Here is a 25,311-nt window from a genome sequence, read left to right on the forward strand (position 1 = left end):
GAGGGCTTCCACTAAAAGGGTCTACAAAAGTAAGTGGAAGAGATTTTCTATTTGGGCCTGTAAAGAGAATATTGATCCTTTCTCAGATCCCGCTTCAGCTATACTCCTTTTACTTAGTAATCTTTTTCAAGAAGGAGCCAGTTCCTCTACCATTAAGCTTCAACTGTCTGCCATATCCAGTTTTCATGCTGGAAAGGGGTCTTCCTCTCTTTTTTTCTTCCAGGTTATGCAAGTCTTTCTTGAAGGGCATTTTTCTTCCCAGCCTTCAATTAAAGACCCTTCTTCTCATTGGGATCTCACATTAGTGCTGCAAGGCCTTACTCAGAAGCCCATTGAACCGGCGGATAGTTGTGACATGAATTTTTCTGTCCTGGAAAACAATTTTCCTAATAGCGATTACTTCTGCTAAGAGAGTATTGGAGCTTCGAGCCTTGTCAGTGAAATCTCCTTACATCATTTTTCATAAAGACGTAAGTCAGTAAGAACAAATCCCACCTTTATGCCTAAGGTAGCCATGGAATCAAACATTAATCAGTCAATTCAGTTATCAGTTTTTTCCCCAAATTTTCAAACAAAGAATATATTTTGCATCTTTTAGATGTTCACAGGCAATTACGCTTTTATCTCCACCGGATAAAAAAGCATAGGAAATTTGGTCAGCTATTTGTATCTTTCTCAGCAAACTCTTCAAGTCAGGCAGTTTCAAAGATTACTTTAGTCAAATGGATTACAGATTGTATTTCCTTTATGTATTCACAAAAAGTATTCCATTACCTGAACTACCCAAAGCTCATTCCACCAGATCTATGGCTACATGGTCTGCATTCTCTTCCAGGGCTTCAGTTGATGAGATTTTTTTCTGCAGCCACTTGGTCTAAGACTCACACCTTTGTCTCTCATTATAAATTGGATATTGTTTCTAGGAGCAGGGCATCCTTTGAGCGTGCTCTGGCACATCCTTCCCTCAGTAGCTGTGTTGTCCATTTTCATTCTTCCTCACGTCCCTCCCAGCTATCCCCTGGCCTTGTGCCTTTGAGATATTCATGGAGGAAGTTCAGAACCCTTAGGTTCTGGGTTTGAGCCTCAATTCTTTTCTCTTTCTGTACTATTACTATAACCTATTGAACTATAGGGCAGCAAACTCGATCTGGGGAGTTAGAGAAGGTGTGATATATTATGGGAAAAGGGAGGCGCTTGAGACTTGGAGCCTAAGTCTGGAAAAAGCGTCCGAATCTGATCCAAGACCCATCAGTGAGGAACACAGATACTGAATTATGGTAAGTACATAATTTTTAATTTTCATAAGTCACACAATGATTTAGGCATATGGTAACAAATAAAGAGGCTATGCAGTTTATAGTACTTTGTCCAGTTTTGGAAGTCTTACTTAAGCAGGAAAATCAGACTGGTAAGAGAATTTCTGTCATTAAATCCACAGAGGTACTAAGAGGGTTGTGGTCATTAGGAGAGGTTAAAGTCCCTTGATAGTACACAGTAAAGAGTAGGTGAGATAGTGGTCATGAGATGCTCTGTGGGTGTACAGAATCATTATAGAAAGAAGATAGTGAAACTGGAGAACAGGGTAGAAAGTGCAAGGAATGGTTGATAGTTTCAGGACTAATCTAAGGATTTTTTTAAATAATGGTCTTTGTAGTTTCAACTTCCCAGACGTGTGCTTGTCTAAGAAACCATAAACAAATTAATGAAGGCCTGGTATGGGTGCTGCTAAATGAGGCACTATGTGCAAGTAGCCACATAAGGTCTAGATGGAACAATTTGATAATTATGATAGGTAATTGTCCTTATTCTATCAGCATAACCTTGTTATGTGCACTGATCCAATCCATACACTGTAATCCTTAGACTGGTTGCGACAGGCACCTTTTCTCAGCAGCATTCAGAATCTCCTGCAAGCTCAAGCTCCTCCCCTCAACCCAGAATGCACTGTTTGGTCCGCCAGATCTCATTGCCACTTCTTCAAGAAATGCACTGATCTTCTACAGCTTGAGCAGGTTCAGAGTTTACATGTATTTATTTATTTTTTTGATAGTATTCTGACCCGTAAGTCACCTTTTTCATCAATATTTGTAATTTAATACAGTAAAGCATTTTTTCTTTTCTGTCACTTCCCATTCCCACTTAGGCTGCTATCCCTTTCTGTCCTGTTTTTGGTTCATAATTGAATACTAGGCTAACAACCCTGGGGCCTTTATAAGCCTAGCCATGCAACCCAAATATCCCACCAGTTACTGTGCCTTTGAGGTTATTTTATGGGGTGTATCTTAGCTAGGGCTTGATTTAATAACCACCTCTGTCCATCAGAGATATATGTGTCAGACTAGGGATGACTTCCCAATTTTCCATCCTTTGGTCCATGTTGATCTTGACTAGAGTTAGAGAAGGGCTCTGCCTCATATTGAAAAGAGGCATATTCCAGAGAATGTGATTCCCTGAGATACATACCTATCCTATTTAAGTCACAAGCAACATTTAAATCCTTAGATATAGTAGTTCTGATGCTGTTCATTTTGTCGATATGCAAAAGGCCCATCCAAGCGCAATCTGTGGATGTCTTGTATCCCAGTCATAAATCTCCTATCAACAGTCTGTAGGAAACAGAGTACATAGATAGGGCTTTGGGGCGATCTGCCTAAGACATTGTGTTTATGCCTTGTATCCTTTTTGAGTGGAACGTCTGTGGACATTCCAGGTGCTGCATGTACCTGGTCAGGAACATACTGAAGAGGGCATTTTACTCGATGGGTTTGAAGCTGAGTACAGTGGCACAATGACTTCCCTGGACCTACTTGCTATGCCCTTACGTACAAGTTGAGTGATATAGAATGATTTTCTTGCTACCTTAGACACATGTTGGTCGAAAACCAGGTTACTTTCTACACAAGTGCATATATCCCTGACTGTTGTGCCTATTTTTAGTTGTGCTTTATCGATGAGGTAGTTCCTTTTGGTGTCTGACTTCCCAAATGGTACTATGTTGCATTTTTGACACTGAATTTTAAGCCGTGGCTTTGGTACTAGTATTGTCTGTGTTAGACCTTCCTGTAATATGTGAGTGTCTTGGGTGGGTGTATATGATTGCTCTTAGTTTGCAATCATCTGCAAGCTTGGTGAGCCAGAGGCCCTTGACATTCACATTGACTTCTGAAAAATAGATGCCAAAGAGGAGCAGACCCAGCACAGAGCCCTGGAGGGCTCCAGTGGTGACTGGTCTCTTTGTGGAGATGGTCGATCCAATCCTAACTTCCTAGGTCCTGTCTGTGAACCAGCTGGCTGTCCAGTGAATTACATAGGAGTTTATACCTAATTCTGTGAGTTTGTTTACAATGCCTGAATGGGATATTGTATCAGTGCCTTAGCCTGGTCAAGGTAGGCAGTATGCACCTGTTTGCTGTCATCCACTGCTTTCGTAAACGTCTCAAAGAAGTCCACCAGGTTCACTAGGCATGACCTGCCTTTGACAAAAAACATACTAGGTTGGGTCCAGTGTCTGCAGGTTTCCAATGTCATTGTTAACCATTTCCATGGTGATTCTTTCCATGGCTTTATATATGAGACTGGTCAGACTTATGGGTTTGTACTTCTCAGAATCAATTGATTGTCCACCCTTGTGCAGAGGGATGGCTGTTATATTCTTCGATTCGTGTGGCAGAAAGCTTGTGCAGTGGCTATGATTGAATAGTGACATGTGTCTCCCCGATAGGTCAGATTTCAGGCTGTTTAGGAGGCATCCTGGAATATTATTGGGACACATAGAAGCTGTATTTTTGGCCTTAGAGAGCACATCTAAAACCTGCTGCATGCTGATAGTTGGAGGTATTATGTCAGATGGTATTTCTTAAGGGATAAGAAGACAGAAGGGTTTTAGTTTACTTAGGTCTCACCAGATCTGAAAGTATTTTATTCAATATTCTTCTTGATCCCAAAATTCCAAAGAAGACTAAGAACCCCAGGTCCCATATTGGACCTCAGTTGCTTAAACCAGATTATTTAGAAAACATTCTAGATGGCCTCAGTTCACATAGTCCTTCCTTATAATCGGGAGGCAGACTGGATATGCTGTTTGGATCATCGTGACTCCTCTCTTCATATAAAATTAGCCTAGGAATTAAGGAGATTCCTTCATTTCTGAGTGGGAGTCAGTCATTACCAGTTCAAAGCATTGCCCAGCAGCTTCACTGCAGCCCCCCTCGGTGTTTACCAAGTGTATGTCACCAGTAACAACTCACCTCAGGCTACTGTTGATCAAAACACTTGTCTGTCTGAATAACATGCTCCTGTATGTTTGCTACTTCAGGAGAGTCTGTCACTAAGGCAGGAGACTATTTGCTTTGAGTCGTACCTGTCTCAAGAAATCTCAAGTCAGCATACATAAGTCATAGTTGGCATTTTTCATTGCCACCTGGACACCACATCAGCAACAGCAAGTCTACTCACCAACAGCTTAGCCTGGATCCAGTTCAAGAGTCAGTTGGAGTTGTAATACATCTTGATGCACCCACAGCAGCCTTGGCCTTATGGACCCTGAGGTTAATAGCAGCAATCCGACATGTTACCACTCACCAGGTGCTATGTAAGAGTTCTGTAATTGACATTAAGAATTTAGTGGTCTCAGCTTCACAGTCAAATGTCTCAAAACAGTAATAATCTCCAAAGTTTGTTGAAAACATTCACAGTGGTGATTTTAACCACAGAATCTGCTACTAGGACAATTTTTTCTTCCTCTCTTTGCAACAATCAGGGTCACTAGGGACATTATCAGGACAGACAGTGCAGGAAACATGAACCTAAACTGCATATCAGTACCCTGGAGTTGAGGGTGGCCTTCCTAATGTTGTAGGTCTTTCACAATCATTTACCCTAGGGTGTGATACCATCCAGTCTGACAAAATATGTGTGGTATGGTACATTAACAAGCAAGAGAGTATCAAGTCCTAGCCTATCTGTTGCGAAACAATATGATTATCGGAATGGAATATTAACTTGCAGCACTTTCTAGTTCCAGTGCATATCTCTGGTCAAGCGAAGAACTTAGAAGGCAATTTGAGCAAATGTCTACTGATTTCTCACTAGTGGTCTGTAATTATGTGTAAAATTGGGATGATTTTTACTTCTTGGTGAAGCCTTGGTGTGATCTTTTTGCCTCACCCTACAACACCAAATGCAGCAGCATGTTTTTCCTAATCCTTTATCAGGGTCAGAGTCCCAGAAACACTCTTTGTGTCAGAAGCAAACATCCTTGGCCACCAGCTAATCTCTGTGCCTTCCCACCACTGCCCCTCATGATAAGGTTTATTCAGGAAGACATTTTGACTTCCCTGCTATAGCCTCATTTGGTAAAGAGACCATTCCTTCTAGAGCACCATTCAAGCCTCAGATAGTTCCCCAAGCTAACCACATTTTTTTCCACTTAAGTGATGCCAAGGGACCCAGAGTAGTCTACCAAGGTGGTACAGTTACTATTAACATCTCAGAAACTCTCAGCTAGGGAAACATACAAAGAAAATGGTTCAATATTTTTGCTGACAGACCAGCAAGGCCAAGACACTGTCACTGCTCCATTTCTGTCATTTATTTATTTTTTATTGGATTTGTTCCATAAGAAGGAGTCTGCAGTGCAGTGGAACTTACATTTCATTTTAGAAAAGTTGAATGCAGCTCCATTTGAATTAGCAGCCAAAGCTAGCCTACAATTTTTCTAGAAGACCTAATTTTCAGCAGCGTTCATATCAGATGAGAGGGTTTCTCAATTACATGTTCTCTTCTCCAAACCACCTTATGTCATTTTCTATAAATATGAAGAGTTTCTGAATTACATGATCTCTCCTCCAAACCACCTTACGTTTTTCATGCAGTCAGAGCGGTGCTTAGAAGCTACACACTAGCGATTGGGTTATTACAGTGAAGTGTTTTTACTGTTCAGTGGAAAAACTAACAGGGGTGAGTGTGGCTGTAAATGTAATAATTTGATAGCTACAATGTAGCTACTGGGTTATTACAGTGAACTTTTTTTTCTCTTTAGTTGAAGAGCTACCTGGGGGCTGGGGTTCTGGCTTGTGGTATCCGCACAGGGCTCAGATTGAAACAGCTATGCCTGTGTCCAATGCTACCACTTTATGGGGTATAGTATCCTGAGGCTGTAATACAAAAGTCATTTACTTACCATAATGATAGGACTGTTTCATCCTTGTCTGTACACGGTAATATCCCACCCACCTGTCCCTATACAATATTGTCAGCTGCATCGACCTGGAGGATAGACAGAAACTAACATATACTTTTTCCAGCAAAGGCAAACCTTTTTTTATATAGTTCAAAAGAATAGAAATTCAGTACTTTCTTCTACTGTAATTCTTAGATTCAAATACTGTTTCCCTTTTTAGTGTATTACAACAAGATTCAGACTTCTGTTGTGGGACATTTCCCTGTAGGTACATTTATGGACACATGGCTGAAGTGAAATTCAACTGCAGAGACAAATAGCTGTGGCAGATTCACTGCTGGCACAGAAAAGCATACAGCATCAAGCCTACAACTTCAGAAAAAAAAAGTGCAATGGGGGCAGAGGAAGGGATGTGTGTCATGCTTGGTGTGCAGCACATATTTATGTAAGTGCAACATGTAGAAGTGTGTTACAACATGGAGAAAATATGCATACTGTTGTAGTCACCCTTATGCTCCAGTATGTGTTTTAGGCATTGTTCTGTAGACACTACAAAGTCTGCACACACCCTGCCACTTCAATAAAGACATTGTTCATTGTACTCTAGATTTTCACTGCCAGTGACATGCCCACTGGGCATCCTGCTGCTGATGCCTGCCATTCTTCCTGCTGTCTTTGGAAGCTGTGGGCATGGCACTACATTCTTCTCTCTGTCTGCATTGAATGTGCTGCAGCCGTATGTCTCTGTAGCTGAATATCACGTCAGCTACGTGTCCCTAACCAAATGTACACATACTGAAACATCCCACCTGAAGCCATTGCAATGGCATAATTTGATCTGGAGGACCAAGCAATGCATCCTGGGAGGAAGAGAAGAGCTTTTGCTATCAGGCAGTTGTGAAAATTGCTGAGAAGAGGTGCCTCCAGCGACTACTGCAAGGATTACAGTGTAAATCGACGAGCTCTATCATTATGGTAAGTACATAACTTTTATTTCAAAATTTTCTAAGCCTCCCATTGGAAATGCTGCATTATAAATTATTTTGCAGTTTTACAAGAAAAGGTCTAATTCATACTTTAGAATTGTTATAGAAGAATTATAGACGTGGTTACATGTTCACATAACTAAGCCAGTGCTTTTCTTTTTAGACTGTGTCAGATTATAAGATCTTAGTCACAGAAAGAGTTGCAGGTGTTGATGGGCAGCCAGGTTTGTTTGATCCATGAAATTTAACTTATATTTATGTATTACAGGAATGAAGAAGGAGAGGAACATTTACGCAAACGAGCTTTACAGTTGCCTTTCAGCTTCACCACTGGAGAAGCAGTGCTGTATGAGAGCAGTTCACCAACATCAGGATATTCTGACTGCTTCTCAGGTCCATCTAAACCTTCTAAAGACAAGGATATGACATCTGGACCTCAGAAGCCTGTAGATCCAAGTTCAATCCTGGGTGCCATGATTAAACAAGATGAGTTGATCATTGTATCCCATCCAGATACTGAACCCAGATTTTCATTCAGTAAAGCACAGATGAGTAGTGCTGGAGTTGTAGGTGTCCCAGCAGACAACTGGTCATCAGGAAAGGACGGAATAAAAGACAAAAATGATCCTCTGAATGATCTGTTGGAACTGCTTTTAACAAAGAATGGAGAGAATGGGGATATCACCTCAACTTTTGAACAACTTGAGCTTTCTGATCTCGACTTGCAGCAGCTGGAAGATTACTTAAAAGCAGATGATGACCATCAGCTTCCTTCTGATCTGAGTGATATTCTAAATAATGATGTTTTGTCTTATGTGGAAGATATACTGTGCAAAGAAAACAGCATGCCGGAGTCACCATTCCAACAGATGAGCATGCAGCCTTCACAGAATGTCACTGCATCAGTCCAGCAACTTCCCTGGAGAACTGTACACCAAGAACTCACAGAAACAGGTTTACAAAATCCTTATTTAGCTGGCTTGCAGGAGAGTGTTCGGAGTGATCCTGGTAATATGCCTGCTGCAAACTGTAAACCTTCACACAGTCTTCCAAGAAAACTAACCCCAGGGGTAATGCCAGATAGATATCAGAAATCCATGCAGCCTGTTCAGCAAAGCCAGCTGGAGTCCAGTCAACCAAATCTGTTAGGCATGGGAACAATCAAGCATAGTGTACCTAGCAGTTCGAGCCACATACTACAAGAGATGCAGAGTCCATTAGGACAGCACACAAGCTCTAATAATCATATGCCTGCAGAGTTTACCTTTACAAACCAGATGCATTATGGTCTGCCTGAAATGGGACCCAGCCCTCTGAAAATGTTGAAATTTTCTGAAAATTCCATTGGTGTCGCACCTCAAAATCAAACATCACAAAGAGCAGCTGTATTGTCATCTCAGACTCCAAACACTAATTTGCAAGATTCTGTATATCTGAGGCCTCACGGCCTAGTACATTCAAAATATCAGGACACTGTGTTGCCCACACTTCAGAGTGTAACGGACACAAATCAAAATAGTTTGCAAAAAAATCACTCAAACTTGTGGAACTCTGGTACCCTCAAACAGTTTGTGAGCACCTCTCAAAACTTGGCTAGACATGTTCAGCAAAAATCAGTGCCATTTCCCTTACAAATTCAGCCAGGAAAGAGTCAGAATTCTTTGGCTGATACAAATGTTGTCTCTGATTCACTTAACCACTGGTTTTCACCAATGCAGGACTCTGCTTTCACTGAAAATAAGTGCCTGTCAAAGTTGCCTTCCGCACAGAATTTGAACCAAAGCCTTCAGCACTCCCAGATGCAAAAATCTGTCAATTCAAGACTTATTCATGCATCAGGAAACAAATCTTATGCTGCAAAAGTAGCATCCATACAACAGGAACCATCAGCCATGGCAAATCACCACGGTCAGCAGCAGCAACATGACTGTCAAAGTGGACATCAGTATGCATTGCAGCAGCAACTAGAAACACAGTTGTACCCCCAGGTCACGACCCAGAGAGATGAAGGGCAGTTCAGTCAGCGACATTCTGCCAGTAATCATTTGGAGAAAAGCAATAGACTTCAGATGAACCCCAGTATGGGAGCTGACTCAGTAGACAGTGTGTACCAAAATTCCTTGGTAAACATGGTATCATCCAGTTCCACAGCTACTCCAAATTATATGTTCTCCTCCTGTGATTTTGAGAACAGTGATTCCACTTTCTTAAATGAAACATTTCCCCTTGATTGTCCTTCATTGTCTCTCCCTGTTGGGCAACAAATGAAACCTGCCACCAATCAAAGCATTCAGCAGGCAGCCTGCTATTTTGAGGGTAGATCTCAGCATCCCATGATGAGCTCTTCACTTATGCCTCAAACAGAGGCTGGCATCAACACCTCCTTGTGGTCATTTGAACCCAGTATTCCTCCTCTAGCACTAACAGATGGACAATTAAGTAGACCGCTACTGAACTACAATGGTCAGCTAAAGGTAAGGTAAAATTGCTTACTGATGATTAATGTTTAAATCACATTTGTTTTCTGGTGTACAGAATATGCAGTCTAAAAGTTTAAAAACAATGTATTGCAGTGCACCTGAAAGATATTACAAAAGAGCAGACGAATCATAAAAATGTTAAAGGTGATAATACTGTAAATACTACCAGATTTTGGAGCATGATACCCCTCAATGTCAGTTTCAGAAACAGATATGTATGGTAGTTCTGACCATGCTTTTCCTTCCAGATTTGGACTTCATTGGTAGTGTTATCATACTGGGCAGGCTTTATGTCGTTTCATGTGGAAATAGATAATTGCTGTAAAATGTTCACATCACTGAGGTTAATTTAATTATTTTATAGAACCCTTTGATTTGTTTTATGTTAAAGTCAGGTTAATTATTTATCTCCTTACTGTCTGGGGTAGAGTATTTTCATGCTGGAATAAGATGCACCTTGTAAGAGACTTAGTGTGAGTAAAAAAGGAAGGGCAGAATGGGATGTTGGCTTTAGTGTACAATTAAAGGTCTCTTTACTGACTGGCTACTGTATATAGATGGACTGGCCTGCATAAGAAGGTTGATGAAGAGCTCAGTTGCAGAAGATGGCTAAAACATTGTCTTGAATCTCTTTTTCTCAAACGCCAGGGTCAGAGCCAGAAAATTAACAGGAGGTAAAGGTCCAAAATCAGGGACACTTAAAATATTGATGATATTCGCTTTTAAAAGTTGATATACTAAGGCGACTTTGTTAAGAAAAATATGTCTGTAACTAATGTTTGGATTTACTTAATGAATTTAATTATTGTTATTAAATTTAACATTTTATAAAGGGCAGTGCAAAATTCTAAGACAACATCAGGAACAGTTTGAGGGGCATGTGGCAAAGAGAAGGACACTCAGTGTTATGGAGGACCTCAGTATTTCAGCATTGAATGGGCAAATCAAAACCTCCAATGTAAGGAAGGAGGGGGAATGATGGAAGTTTTAGCAGAAACTAACTTGAACCATATCTCTCATCAATCCCTGATTATGCCTTGTATGCTGCCCTGTCCCTCGTAAAATTTTTGATTTTGGGGCAGATAACAGAGGATTACAGTCAGTCAGTAATACCAGAGACCAGAGTTTCATACTTTATTGATAATGTTTGAGGAAAATTAGAGTAATTTCTAAAAATTGTCCCTAGTTTATGGCCTTTATCCGTCCATTATTTTTAGATTTTTCCATCACTCTTAAGCAAAGAAGTTGAGATGTGTGACATGAACATTACATGAGAGAGAACCTCACGAGGAATGGGAACATTCTTGACATTGTTTTCAATACCTGAGATGGGCAAGAAGCATGAAGTTGTGAGAGCTACTAGATAATAGTGAACCTGTAACACTGTAGGATGTAGTTTCTGGATTTGGGAATGTAAATGTGTTGAGGCCAGAAGTCTCAGACTGCAGGAGTGCAGATGTCTCTGTTAAGAAACACAATTAAAATTGAAAGGAAAGAATAGCAAAAACAGGGAAAAGTGAAACAACAAGGGTACATAATGGAAAAGGTAAAGGGGAATGAGAGTTTATTTAGAGATTAAAGAAGTGCAGGAAGAGGGGACAACTGGCCTTACTAAAGATGGATGTAAGAAAGATTATAACGAAAAGAAGAAGGCATGCAGAAGGTTGAAACGTATGAGGCTTGGCAAGGATTGAGAGGAGGCCAGCAAGTAATGGCAAGGATCTTCCAGCAGGCCATAGCATTCTCATAAAAGGAGATGACAATAGCTAACAGTGAGCAGCTGAATTTGTAAAGGTAATTGGGTGGATATTGAAGTAGTCAGTGGAGTACATAATTACAGGAAAGGAGAGGATTTTGAGAAGGCTGGTAGTCAGGCAGAGGTAATGAATGAGAACTTCAATCAGAATTTACCGAAGTGCCAGCTTCCTGGCATAGAGAAATAAAGTCCTTATGATGTCGCAGGTGACCCAAGTTCAAGTGGCAGTTCAGGCGCCTGTAGGAGCTGGCTTGGGAAGATGAAAATGAGCAGCTGTTGCTGGCTTGCCTGTCCTGTGGGGAGGTCGGAGACTGTGGCTCCACCACAAGGATGACACCTAGCAGGAGCACTGGATGCTACCCAGTGTAATTTGAAAAGTCTAGGCCCACACTGTCATGCTGTCAAACACCAGTAAAGATGAGTGGAATCCAGCATGCAAAGTTATACTTTCCTTCAGCTGACAGCAGTAGCAGGGGGAAGAGGGTGCACTTGATGTGGAGATGGTAGGCTGCCTTCCAGGATGTGCAGGCTGGCTCACTCCCTACCATGTAACTCTTGCCAGTTAATAGAGTCACTGATTGAGATTCCCTAGTAGGAACTACTGAGCTGTAGGGCTCTCATCCATCATGGAATGTTCAGCTCCCGTGTCCCCAGACCAAATGGCCTGATTGGGTTTCAAGTAGTAGATCCATCAGGCAGTGTCCTGGGAAGGTGGAGCAACAAAAGAATTCACAGCAGAGTAGGAAGTCTTGGTTCTGGCATGGTATTGTAGGGTGTGGGTATCAACAGACATGTATCTAAGGGGGCGTGACCAGTAAAGTCTAAAGAAGTAACTCAGATAAATTAATTATACTAAGTAACATATTTCCTGTGGTATTAAATATCCCAATGGCTCTGCTTCTTGTGTTATACTTTGCACTGTCGTTTTAAAACCCAAAGTGGCATCACACAACAGTAGGTCAATTGTCAGTAGTGGTTTCCTTGTATCCAAATGGGTCCTTGAATAAACTGCACACATATAACCATGCTAGCAGACTTGCCTCAAGATGGTTGCAGTAGCTTATGGAGACCTGCAATTCCAAATTCGGTTAAGTGAGTAGTCAGGGAATGATCTAATCAGTTCCATCTATGCCCAGCACTGTTAAGGGGGCCTTGTGGTTGTGTTGCCTTTAGATCTTAACAAAGCCTTCACACTAGGCCTCAATGTACACTGGTGGGGAGGAGAGATAGCAAAGTGAAGGCTAGAAGGGTGAAGTGAATAAGAAACTGACAGACTACACAGAAAGTTAAAATTGCAATCAGTGGAAAACTTTCCCAAGAAACACAGTAGCCAGTGAGTTGCTAAGGAGATTCAGTGCTAAAAGTGCTGTCTAGCTTATTTGGGTAATATTTCACAGTGGAATTGGAGCAAGATTGTCTTGTTAAAAAGAAACAGATTAGTTCCTTAGTCAAAAAATTCAGTGACTAGTCTTTCATGAGTCCTGATAATGACTTCTGGGGTAAACAGGTAAGAGGGTAATGAGAGTGTAATAGAAAAAGTACAAGGTTTTTACACTTTAGTAGATGAAATCCAGAGTGGAGGAATGCTGGGGAGGAACATAATCTGGGGTTCTAATCATCCTTAATATGAATCTTGTTGCTTGATTTAAATGGATACTAGTAATGATCATCAGGGTGCTAGAGTGTGTGGCTGTAAGTGTAAAGTTGGAGACATGAAGGTCAATTTCTGATTGTACAAGGCACTGGTAAGGTCACACCTGAGTTACGTGCAGTTGTAGTAGCTCTGCAGAGAGAGGTTGTGTACATGCATTGCAAAGCTACAGAGTGGTGAGGGGAATAGAGGCAATATCATAATGAATGATTGATTCTGTTTATCAAAAACAAGCTTCAAGAGAAGAATGGAAATGATATGCATGTACTACTTTATTAGGAGGGTAGGGACAGGCTACAAAGATAAAAAACAAGCGTGGGGAGGGGACACAGATGGCAGTATGAGAAATGACTGTCACACATTATGAAAATGGTGGTTCATGAAAATGATGATGAAATCCTTGGCTGTATGGTCAGAATGAAAGGATTGTGGCAGTTAGTGCAGTGTAGTAAGGATATGAGTTGTTAATGAACTGCATCTTGTAGTCCAGTGTTTCATCCATCAGTCTCCATTTGCCTGCTGTGCTATTCTGAGCAAGTCACTTAGCCGACTGTAATGTTAAAAGTGGAGTACAGAGGTTCCTGGTAGATAGAAGGAATAAGAGATTCAGATGCCTGTAGTGTAACTATAACACTTTAAGGGATTTGTTAAGTTATAAGGTATTCTTTCATCAGCAGTTTTGTTTTTTCTGTCCAGTGATTGATGCTCTGAAACCCATTACATTTTTTTTACATCTTTAAGGTAAAGCTCTAACAGACATGTTAATGCACTTGTTTTCTGTATGTTTCTGCTCAGTCATTACTCTTAGGTTTAAAAGTCTGTCATTCAGCAGCAGTGTCTCATGTATGCTGGGTTTTGATCTTCCTGGTTGCCATTGTTTGACACCTTCTCTGCTCCCTTCAAAATTATCAGATTTAAACAAAAATCTACAGTTGCAGAGAGGAAAGTCTAGAATGTTTATCACTAGTAAAGCACTACATCTACTTACCACCCATGTGAATATCCACTTCCCTTAAAGGTATACCACTCCCTTATACTGTTCTAGCATGTCGAGTGGTAGATTACTGGCGTCGTCTCCAGTTCAGCTGGTCAATCTGGGTATCTTGAGACAATGCTACAATTGTCTCATGTACACAGACAACCCTCTCCTCCTCCCAACAAACACAAATACATGTGAGAGATGCAACTATATAGCCAAACTGGAGGCTGAACTCTCTCAACTCAGGGCTGGCATGACCAGACAGGAGGAGATGGCAACCACACACACAACAATCCCAGTCCCACATAGACCTACCACAACTGCAAACCAAACACATAAAAACACAAAGACATACTCGGAGGCTCTAATAGGAACTTACCAAAACAACAGAGGCTCCCAAAGCAGACATCCAAAAATCCACCACCTCAAAACAAAACACATGCAACACATACTTCAATAAATCAGTGTGTCGACCAATCGCAGCCCTTAAGGCCAAACACCTTGCCTGATACACTAGTAATAGGTGACTCCATAGTCAGACACACTGATGTCCCACTGACCAGGCTGAACAAGGAGAAGGTGACTGTGAGCTGTCTGTCGGGAGCTAGGATCCGCCACATAACACACGCACTCAGGTCACTCCAAAGCAAGTACAAATATGACTCCGTCATTGTCCATGCTGGTGTGAATGACCTGAGATGTACCTCCCTGGACTAAATGAAAAGAGACATAGAGGAGCTCTCCGATTATGTAGCCCAGGCTGGTATGACCCTGACCCTGAGCAGCATCTTGCCCTCACCAAGAATGATACCACAATACAAAGACAAGATGATCAGCTTTAACAATTGGCTCAAGTACTGGTGTCATTCTAAGGGGATCTAATGTCTGTCTGCCTGGGATGATATGTTGGACAAGCCACACTGCTTCGCAAGGGATGGCTTACACCTGACACCACTGGGCTTCCGGATATTGGCTAAGGCTCTTGCCACCTCCATAGTGCCTTTTTTAGGCAAGGCTCAAAAGACAAACCCACCTCCTTAGAAAACAAAAATGGAAAAAAACTAAGGGTAATGCTGCTCAACGCCAGAAGTCTAAATCTCAAGATGCAGGCACTTGATGCACTCCTCAGCATGGAGAACATCGACATCTGTGCAGTAACTGAGACCTGGTTCAAGGCTCCTGAGAGCACCCCAGTGCTACCAGGCTATACCTCGTATCATGCTTTTCGGCCCCAAAACCCGGGCAGAACCACAAAGGCAGGGGGAGTGTCCATATTCATAAAGGACACCCACACCTCCAGGTTAGTAGCAACACATGAATCATCAGAGACCATACAGGTGCAACTAACCATAGTCAAAACTGCTATACAACTGGTAGCATGTTACAGACCACCCTCCCAATCTCAAGAACCCCACTCAGCCTTCCTGAAGACATTGGAGGATATGAATGTATCACAAAATACCATCATACTGGGAGACTTCAACTACCCAAACATAGATTGGGTACATTATTCTAGCCCTAATACCCTAGCCCAAAGGTTCCTGGAATTCATAAATTCAAATGCACTGGAACAACTAGTCATCTCTCCCACTAGGGGAGATAATATACTAGACCTGATCATCACAAACATGGGGACAAAATGCTCCACACCGGAAGTATACCCCTCACTAGTGAGATCTGACCGCAAACTAATCACCCTGGATATACATATCCCACCTCCACCCCCAGCACAAAAGACCACAGTGAAAAACTTCTCAAAAGCAGACTTCACTCTTCTTAAGACTGAGATGGTATCCTTTAAGCCCACTGTGCCAGTGGATACCACATCCCACAATGCCGAATCCTTCACAAATGCTTTCTATGGACATCTCCAAGAATGCATGGATCGTGCAGTCCCAAACAAATCCAAGTCCCTCTCCACCAAATGTAAGCGTCCTGTCTGGTGGACCTCAGCCATAAACAAATTGTATAACAAAAGAAGGAAGCTACTGCACGTCAGAGCGAAATCCCATGAAGGGAAGACATCTCTGATCAACATTAGCAGAAAACTACGTTCTCTCATAAAAACATCCAAGGCAAACTTTAGAGAAAAATCGCTAAGGACACTAAAGATAACTACAAAGCCTTCTTCAGCTATGTTAGAAACCTGAAGGAAACCCTCAGATATGCTCAGAGTTGGTTCACAACAACAAAAAATACACTGAACCCACAGATATTGCTAACATTCTGGCTGACAGGTTCAGTGCAAATTTCTCCCCTCCTTCACCCCCAAAAGAAGAAATACTTATCCCAGCTGAATGTAATCTCCCTGTCATCTCAGATGTCCAAGTGAGAACCACCCTAAACAAAGCAAAAAACACAGCATCAGTGGGACCAGACGGTATCCCGGGTTGCGTGTTACGTGAACTCCAAGAGGAGCTAAACCCACACATAAAAATGCTATTTAACCTTAGCCTTACTGGGATATGCACCTGAACACTGGCGTACAGCAACAGTGGTCCCACTCCACAAGGGGGGTGCCTCTACAGACCCTGGAAACTACCACCCCATAAGCTTAACTAGCCTGGTCTGCAAAGCTATGGAAAGAATCATTATGGAACTCATAAACAGAGACATAGGTGACCTACAGACACTTGACCCCACCCAGTTCGGCTTTGTAAAGGGCAGATCCTGCCTTTTAAACCTGGTTGACTTTTTCGAAACAGTCACTAGAGCCATTGATGAGGGCAAAGCAGTCCATACAGCATACCTGGACTTGGCTAAGGCCTTCGACACAATACCCCACTCAGGCATCATAGATGAGCTAAACAGCTTAAAAGTAAACCCTTATGTCACTAGATGGGTTGCAAACTGGCTAAAGGACAGAACCCATAAAGTTAAAATCGCTGGAGCAATGTCAGACTCAAAGCCAGTCACAAGTGGTGTCCCACAGGAATCTGTCCTGGGACCCCTCTTGTTCGGCATTTATTTCTCAGATGTTAAAGCAAACATGGGAGGGCTGTGGCTGACAAAGTTCGCAGATGACTGCAAACTAGGCGCCATAGTCGATACACCAGCAGACACACACATCCTACAAAAAGGCTTCACTGAAACGGACAACTGGTGCCGTAGTCACGGCCTTAAACTAAATGCCAAAAAATGTATAGTCATCCCTTTTGGAAAAAACAAAGTACCCACAAATTATCACATAGACAGCAACCCACTGAGTACAGAAAAAGTAATCAGAGACCTAGGGACCCAAGTAGACAGCGACCTCTCATTTGACACCCACGTTGCCAAAGTGGTTAGAAAAACATTCTACTTTGCACACCTCATCATGAAGGGATTCACATCCAGATCCAAGGATGTCATTGTACCCCTATATTCCACCCTCATCAGACCCATGATTGAGTACAATGCCTCATTTGGTATGTACCTCACCCGACATTTGCAACAGCTGGAGAGACCACAAAAGTACCTCACCAAAAGGATCAAGGGTCTCCCAACATATGTCTTATTCTGCCAGACTAAAGAAACTTCAGCTCTATTCAGTAGCATACCGCCTGCTCAGAGGTGATCTCTGCCTGACGTACAAGGCCATGTCCAATCAGGATCTGATGGACATGCTCCACCTCAAAAAATCCAAATCCATCAGGACCACGAGCGCTAAAGACTTAAACCTCGGCACAAGTATGAATAGGACATGCTGGAGGGATAGATTCATAACCCAGAGGCTTCCCATGCTTTGGAACAGGATCCCAGTTCGTATTAGGCAGAGCCCCTCACTGACTCTCTTCAAGAGAAATCTTGATGAGTGGATGGGAGATCGTAAGTTTACCCCAGGGGTCACATCTGTGTCACTGCTAGACAGGGGCACAGTAAACTAATTCTATTATATAAGGGGACCTTCATTGTGTCACTACTAGACAGATGCTCAGTATTCTAGATTTATTCTGTACATTTTTGTACCGTTTCTTGGGGTGGCAAAAGCCACATCACTATGGCTAGGCTTACAAATGCCCCAGGGCAGATAGCCTAATACTATACTATGAGACTATGGTTAGAGCTGGCAAATCGTTTTATTGCTTTTCCCCTCATTCTTGCCCGTTACTTTTGCATTGCCGAAGTAGTTGTGCAGAAGGAAGTAGATGTAGTTGTTTGGTCAGATGTGTCATAAGCAGGGTTGATGCAAAAACACTTTTATCAATGCTTTATTGTAATTCCCTGAGAGTTCTCAGTTATTCAGTATTGTTCCATTTTTGGATGATTGGTAAAGAAAGTGAGGTTATCAGACTCTGATCTACCCCACTTGGGCCTGAGTTACAGAGTTCTGTTGATGACCAGATGCATCCTTCCAAGGTTCAGGTTCATTTTTCAGCAGTCATGTCTCCTGTGATAGCCTGGTAGTTCCTTTCTAGGTGGTCAACAAATATATGATACTACAAGCAAATTGGACTATATAACATTTAATTGCTGTTCCACATTCAGATACTAGTCCCCAGGTACGCTCAGAAGGAGTCAGCCTTCCTTTAGAGAGCCATGAAAGAGAACCTTCCAGCATGCAGCATAACGTCATCCACTTTTATGAATTTCCCTTGGGCTGCAGCTAACCATTTGAAGATAAGGTGGTCCAAAAACCTTGGGGTGCACAGATTTCACTGGGGGGTTTGAGGGTATGTCTTCCAAATTCTGAGTCCTCAACTAAATCACAACATCAGTTAATGGTTGTACCCTCAACAGTCAAGTTTGAGCTCATGTAAAGAGCTTTGGAACACCACCATCTTTGTGAAGTGTGCCATCAGTTTCTTCTGCATTTGACATTGAGTGACCAAGTTAAATTTCTGGTAATTTTGATGGTGAAAAGCATCATGTCTTTCTAAGAGTCAGCACTGGCAGCACTGATACAGGTCATAGCAGGTAATTTGATGGCCACATGGACACCTGTTTATGATACTTAGGAGTATAAATGCAGAACGTTGCCAACAATAACAAGGATCAGGATCCATACCCTAAGCGCAACATGAAAAAATATCAGACTTCAGGGAGGTACATGCTTATCTAGTTGGCATATTTTATCATGACATGCATCAGCAGATACTTAATGCTAATAATGAAGAAGTAAGTCAAAGACCCTTCAAGGAAGGACCCTTCCTACAGAAGCTGTTATAGTAAGGATATGTATGTGTAATGTAGGAGCTACCCCACTTTGGTTAACAAATACATATATACCTATGTACACATAGATACATACATATATGCATACATACATAAAAAAGCAAGCCAGCAGCAGCTATTTTATATGAAACAAAACTTGGAGGGATAGACTGGACAATCCTAAGCATAATGGGCATAGGATCCCCTGGCTCTAGCCATCTGTGATTGCCTACCCTTATTGTCTCTTCTGCAGACCCTTTTGAATGGAAGAGTCTCAACTTTCTAAATTAGTTGATCCTCTTGGCCTTGGGCAGACAAGTAAGGGAGATTGCACCATGGGTTACCATGTGAATCTCCCAGTTTCTTTTTTTCATTGGCATGCCACTTGTACCAGAGAAACAGTTGCATATGACCAGACCTATTCTCCAGAAGCTTTTAAAATTCTGGGCTCTAGAACTAGAGATAAAGTAGGTTTTTACTTGTATAGCTCTCGGTCTTTTACTCCAGAGTCAGGGACAAAGGTTCCATTTCAAGGGCACTTTTTTGCATATTAGTACTAATAAAAAGGCTTAAATTTGCATACATTTTCTGGAGTAAAAGTGACTGTAATGTACCATGTTTTCCAAATAATCATATATTTCAGAAAGGACAGAGCAAAATTCTGTGTAAAATTTGAAGTGTACCTGAAAATCAGGGAGAGTTGGGAAGTGTGCTCAGGGTTGTTTCTGGTACCCAAAAAAAGAGAACCATTGAAGGCCAATACTAAACATATCAGCCTCAACAGATTAAATAGTAGCAAAGAATTGTCTGTTCCTCATTCAGCCTGCAATCCCTCTGTCCTTTCCTTTTAAACAAAACCTTCTTAGTTTCCCTGTAGATATCAGGCTTCACATCCCAGTTGACAAAGTTCACAAATTGTAAATCAACTTTTCAGTGGAAAGGTTACATTCTCAGTTTACCTTCTTGTGTTTTGGCTTTTCTGTTTCTCACACACCATTTAAAAATGTTTGATTCACTTATTTGTGCAGATGATGTTAAAGATTAGTCATTTGTCCTTACCTGGATGATTGAGCTTTACTTGCCCAGTGGAGGAGTTGAGAAGGCCATTAGTTATATATTTTATTGTATTCTGGGCCAAGTCATGTCTCTGAATCTCTAGAAATCAAATCTGTGTCCTTTGAAACAGAAGACTTTCCTGGACATCATTGTATATGCCATGTCTTGTAAGGTGTTCCTCCGCCAGGAGAAGCTCTTGCTTACAAGATAGTTCCTCTTAAAGGCCTCCTAGAAGTTAAAAAGTCTCCTCGAAAACCTGCTCAGTGACCCTTAGTAACACCTCCTCATTTAGGGTTTAATCCAGAACCATTTACTTACTGTTTACCAATCTTATGGATAATTACAAATAATATAAATTCCCCAGCAAACCCTGTATCTGAGGCTGCAGTGTACTACTCTGAATTGTATTCCTCCTTCGGTAGATTTATTGAGGCATATGTACCAGTCTGACATAAACATAATGACAGGTTTAAAACTAAACCGATATGGTAAAAATCCCAAATCAGTACATTTTCTAAGAAAAAAAGAAATGCTCTTGGTCTTCTCTAAAAGATGTCCACTTCATCAGTTTAAAATTAATTTAAAACTAAGTCCCTGAAAGTACTATTAGGAAATGCAAGACCGACTTACGAAGTTAGGGTTGCAGCTATTTCAAACAGCAACTGTAAGGCCTTATTTGGGTATATCAAGAAGCTTAAAAGTAACAAACATGGTTGTAATGGTACTTTCTTCTCTGACCACAAGAACATTGCTAATATTCTTGTGAAAAAAAAAATTATATTTCAGATTAATCTTTTCTTCTGTTCCCCCATAGTTCACCAATCAGTACTCATCCCAAAATCTATTTTGCCTTTTGGCACTTTCCAGACTTAAAAGTAACATTCCATCTGGTCCTGCCAGTATTCCTGGTGTCTGCTGACAAGCACCAAGTGCCACCTAGCAAAACCCCTCTTATCTGTTCAGCTTGAGTCTCTTCATTGGTTACTTCCGTGAGGCGAGGAGAATAACTGTTGTGATCCCTTTGCATAGAAGTGGTCCAGCTACTGAATCTGAGAATTACTGGCCCATTAGTCTCACTAGTGTTATGTGCAAAGCTATGGAACGTATTGTAGCTAAACTAAATAGATAACAATGTAAGTGGCCATATATCCCTGGATATATGCCACTTTATGTTCTTAAAGGTAGCTTAGCTTTTTAAAAGGTAGCTCAATCCTTCTCTTCCTGATTGGGTTCTTTAATAGCATTACAAAGGCCGTAGACATGCAGTCTGTGCTGCTTAACTGCTCCTTTCCAGGTCTTTAACACTATCCACTGCCCATGATGTGATAATTGATAGACTCTCCCATCTCAACAGAAACCGGTATGTATTTCAGTGGATATGTAATTAGCTGTCTGACAGAACCCATATTGTTAAGGATGGGTGTATTTGCTTTAGACAGAAAATATCATCTGCAGTGTCTCCAAGGGCCCTGTCCTGAGTGCCTTCCAATTTGTCGTACGCTTCATTCTTCTCTGTCGTGAAAGCCTATGTGAAGGGACTGTGACTATCCAAGTTTGCGGATTATTGTAACATTTATTTATTTTATTTATTTAATATGTATTTATTGACATTTGTTTGCTGGGAAAGTATGACTGGGCACAAGTACTCTTTTTCAGCTGAGGCTGGGGAGAAAAGCTCCAGTGGTGGCAATTATCAAATTGTATACTAGCACTAATCCTTCAGCAAAAGCTGGACTAAATTATTGGTGTTTTAATTACGACCCTACCCTCAATGCCAAGAAATGCAGCATAGCTTCCGGTGGTAAATTTAGCATCAGTATCACATACAGTATCGGTAAAATTTCACTTAACTCTGCCACAGTCCTTTGGGACTTTGGTACCTGTGATGATAAAGACCTCTCTTTTGAACTCTAGGTCTCTTTATTGGTTAGAAAATCATTCTGCTGTGCACAGCTTACCCTTCATGATGTTTCCTCAAGGTTGAAGTTATAGTCCCATTATTGAATATAACACCCCCCAACATGTACCTTACTCAGTACCTGATACAACTCAGGAAACCTCTGTGTTCGAAAACCAAGATGTCTGTTCTCACTACCATTAGCCACTCTGATAGACTAAAGGCCCTGCACCTGTACTCTGTGTTTTGTAGGCTCCTGAAGTGTGATCTCTGCTTAAACTTCTTTACTGCTAATAGCCCAGCAGTCTAAACTTCTTCACCTGAATAGAACCAATGGTAAAGCAAACCCCCACTGTAACAGTGGACTCAAACATCAACACCACCAGATAATATGATAGGTACCCAACCCAATTTATCCTGTTTCTAAACTAGGTTGTCCTTCCATATGTAGAAAAGTTCTTCCCTGGCAACCTTTAAAAAAATTATTAAGTAAAAAAACTTCCTGAGCATCTAGTGAGGGACAAAGACACGGAGCGTAACTTCGGTATTTAGCGTTTTCGATCTTTATTGATGTACAGATCTTCTTCAGAATGAAATGCTGTGCCAAGGCAAGTCACTTAAATAGTACATGTATTTAAATTAGGTGGAGGAATTAACCAATCGGTAATGTGAGCTGGGCTCAGTAGCTAATTACAATGCATTTAATTTAGGCCAATAAGAAACAAAGATTTAAATTAAGGTAACAATTTGTGATGTAATGCTTAAAAAAGTCTGGGTGACTTGAAGGGTGATTATAAATTTTTACCTGGGGCATTTTGGGAAAATCTACTTAATGGGGAAGATGCCTCTAGTCTCACACCAGTACTTGGTGATTTGTCTCAATGTCTTGATGGTCTTCCTTACTGAGGGGTGACTGTTTTTGTCTCTCATCTCTTCTTTGGGAATTTTTCAAGCTTCACTCTGCTAGATGAGGCTGGATAATATTGGCTTGTTGCTTAGTGACTCCGTGCTCCTCAGAAGAACTGGTAATGTGTGGATTATATCCTCTTCTAAAACTGAGATTCCTGGTGACATTCTCAGTCCTTGAAAATGTCTGACTGCTGTTGAAAGAATGTACTGCAGCAGTGAACATTTGTTTGCAGTCTGGTAATCTTGTCTGTGTTATAATTTTTTTTTCAATTCATATTATGGCAGTGTTATTCTGTGTTTGTGTTTGCACTGCCAGTTCATATTGTGCTGTTTCATATCTCTGCCATCGTACTTGGACATAGCTGAAAACTTTCCAAATATCAGTCCATGTACTTGATTGCAAGTAAATAAATTAAAATAAACACACCTTGCAGTCTGCCCATTCCCTGGAGTGTCATAGGCAAGTGCCTGGGTGAGAAGGGCTCATTTGGGCTCCTCTTTGTTAAGGGAAACAGAAGATCTAAATTTTTTCTTCAGGCCGAATCTCTCCATTATTTAGTTTGTTTTTCTTGTTTTGGCCTGGCAGAGAAACTGTTTCTTAGCTTTGGGGTTGAGGAATTTTTTTCTTCCTTGTTCCTTCTAATGCTGCTGTTTAAAGGTTAAAGGAGGAATTTTAAAGAACTGTAACCCTTCTTAGGAAGTTCCCATTCCTGACTGCTCTTTTGGATTGTTGGCAGGGACATAGATTATTTGCCTTAACATCCTTGCATAACTTGGGGGGGGGGGGCAAGAGTTACTTATTCTTCATGGGGATCTTATTGTCAGCTGGCCACGGTGACCTTCTCTTTGGAGGATGGCATAGCTTCTCTTTAGCTTCCTGTTGTAGTTTTTTTTTATAGATCCTTCTTCAGCTTTCAGTAGGTCCTGTTGGAAAAGTTTTTCATTATTATCAACAGCGCATCGCTGTGGATAGCCTTCCATTTGTGCTGAAGTGAGAGAAGTTCCTCATGTGGATAATAGGATAGTTAGTAACTCCTATTTTGGATTCCCTTTGATGCTGCAATTCTTCTGAGTACCTGTTGCTGAGGTTAGCTTCCACTTAAGATTTGGGGCAAGTCCTGCTGTACATTCCTGGTGAGGAACCATATGGAGGCTTTGTCCCATTAGGCAGACCTCCCTTCTGAAGGCTGCTTCTACCCCTTTATGGAAATCCTCCCCATGCTTTCCTTTTTGGGTCTTAAACTTCTGGATTGACAGGAATGCCTCTCTTGCCATGTAGATCCCTGGCCATCTGGTATTGTAATTCATTTGAGGGCAGTCTCCCTTCATTATAGCTGTGGTTCCACAGGTGATGCAGCCATTTGGGATCAGCTGAAATAGGAAGGTAGTGGCAGTGGCTCTTATTTTCTCTTTTCACCTCTCTTTATTGGAAGAGTATTGCTTCCCTGTTTAGGCCCCTCCTGTCTGGTTTCCTTGGAGGGAAGGAGGAAGAGGAAACAAGGAGTAATAATTGGGCTCCTCACTTCTACTAGCAGTGCAGTCTTCTGGATGTGGGCACCCCCAGAAGAGGTTGGGTCCCAGACTGATCAAGCTAATATTTTGTCTCCTTGCTCCTCAGCAGTAGAATAGTTTTTTATTACCTGTGTTCTTTGTAGGGGTGTATTCAGATTCTCTGTGCCTCTGGGCATTATGCCTGTTGTCCTGGACATGTCTTAGTTTGTTCATCTTTGGAATTGGCTACCTCAGCTGCTCCATGACACTGCCTTTCAGTTAGCCTTCCCTTCCAAGACCTCTGTATCACACCTTTTTGAGTCTCTTGATTTCTCGTTGTCTCTCTGTTTTGTTTTGCAGCTGCTAGAGTGGTTTTCTGGCATCTGCCTTTCAAATGTTTTTTTTTCTGCACAGGATTTCAGCCAATCACAGGACCCATCAAGGTAGCAGTTACATTTTTTAATGTATCTGGTGACTTACAAAGAGGATCCTGTTTAATGAGTCAGAGATACCCTCTTTCCATCCCCCTTTAGGCAGGTTAGCCATTCATCCAGCCCTTGCAACTGGAGTTCTGTATGCATCAGGCACGTATAAACTTGAATGTCACTTGTTAGCAGTGGAAGTGCCAAATGTTCATTGTTTTACTTGATTTGCAGGTAATTGCTCACTGTTTTCAAGGGGATTAATGTGGATATGTAGTCAGTGTGTGATGTCATGGCATGCTTTACCAAAAGCACATGTTCCTTTTTGGTTATTAAAACTTCTGTGAAAAATTATACTGATTGGTGATTG

The 25,311-nt window shown here is 41.4% G+C and overlaps 1 protein-coding gene across 1 annotated transcript in view; it reads left to right on the forward strand.

The window, feature by feature from the left end:
• LOC122804877 (aryl hydrocarbon receptor-like) overlaps positions 1-25,311 on the forward strand; it is a 1,212,833-nt gene that overhangs the window by 1,185,353 nt on the left and 2,169 nt on the right. Inside the window, exon 10 of the mRNA XM_044075064.1 lies at positions 7,436-9,641. Within this exon, the coding sequence (XP_043930999.1) occupies positions 7,436-9,641 (2,206 nt within the window). The remainder of the gene's footprint in view (positions 1-7,435; positions 9,642-25,311) is intronic.

The sequence above is a fragment of the Protopterus annectens genome, chromosome 6.part0 (assembly GCF_019279795.1).
Source record: "Protopterus annectens isolate FY-2018-M chromosome 6.part0, PAN1.0, whole genome shotgun sequence".
NCBI classification, from domain to species: Eukaryota; Metazoa; Chordata; order Ceratodontiformes; family Protopteridae; genus Protopterus; species Protopterus annectens.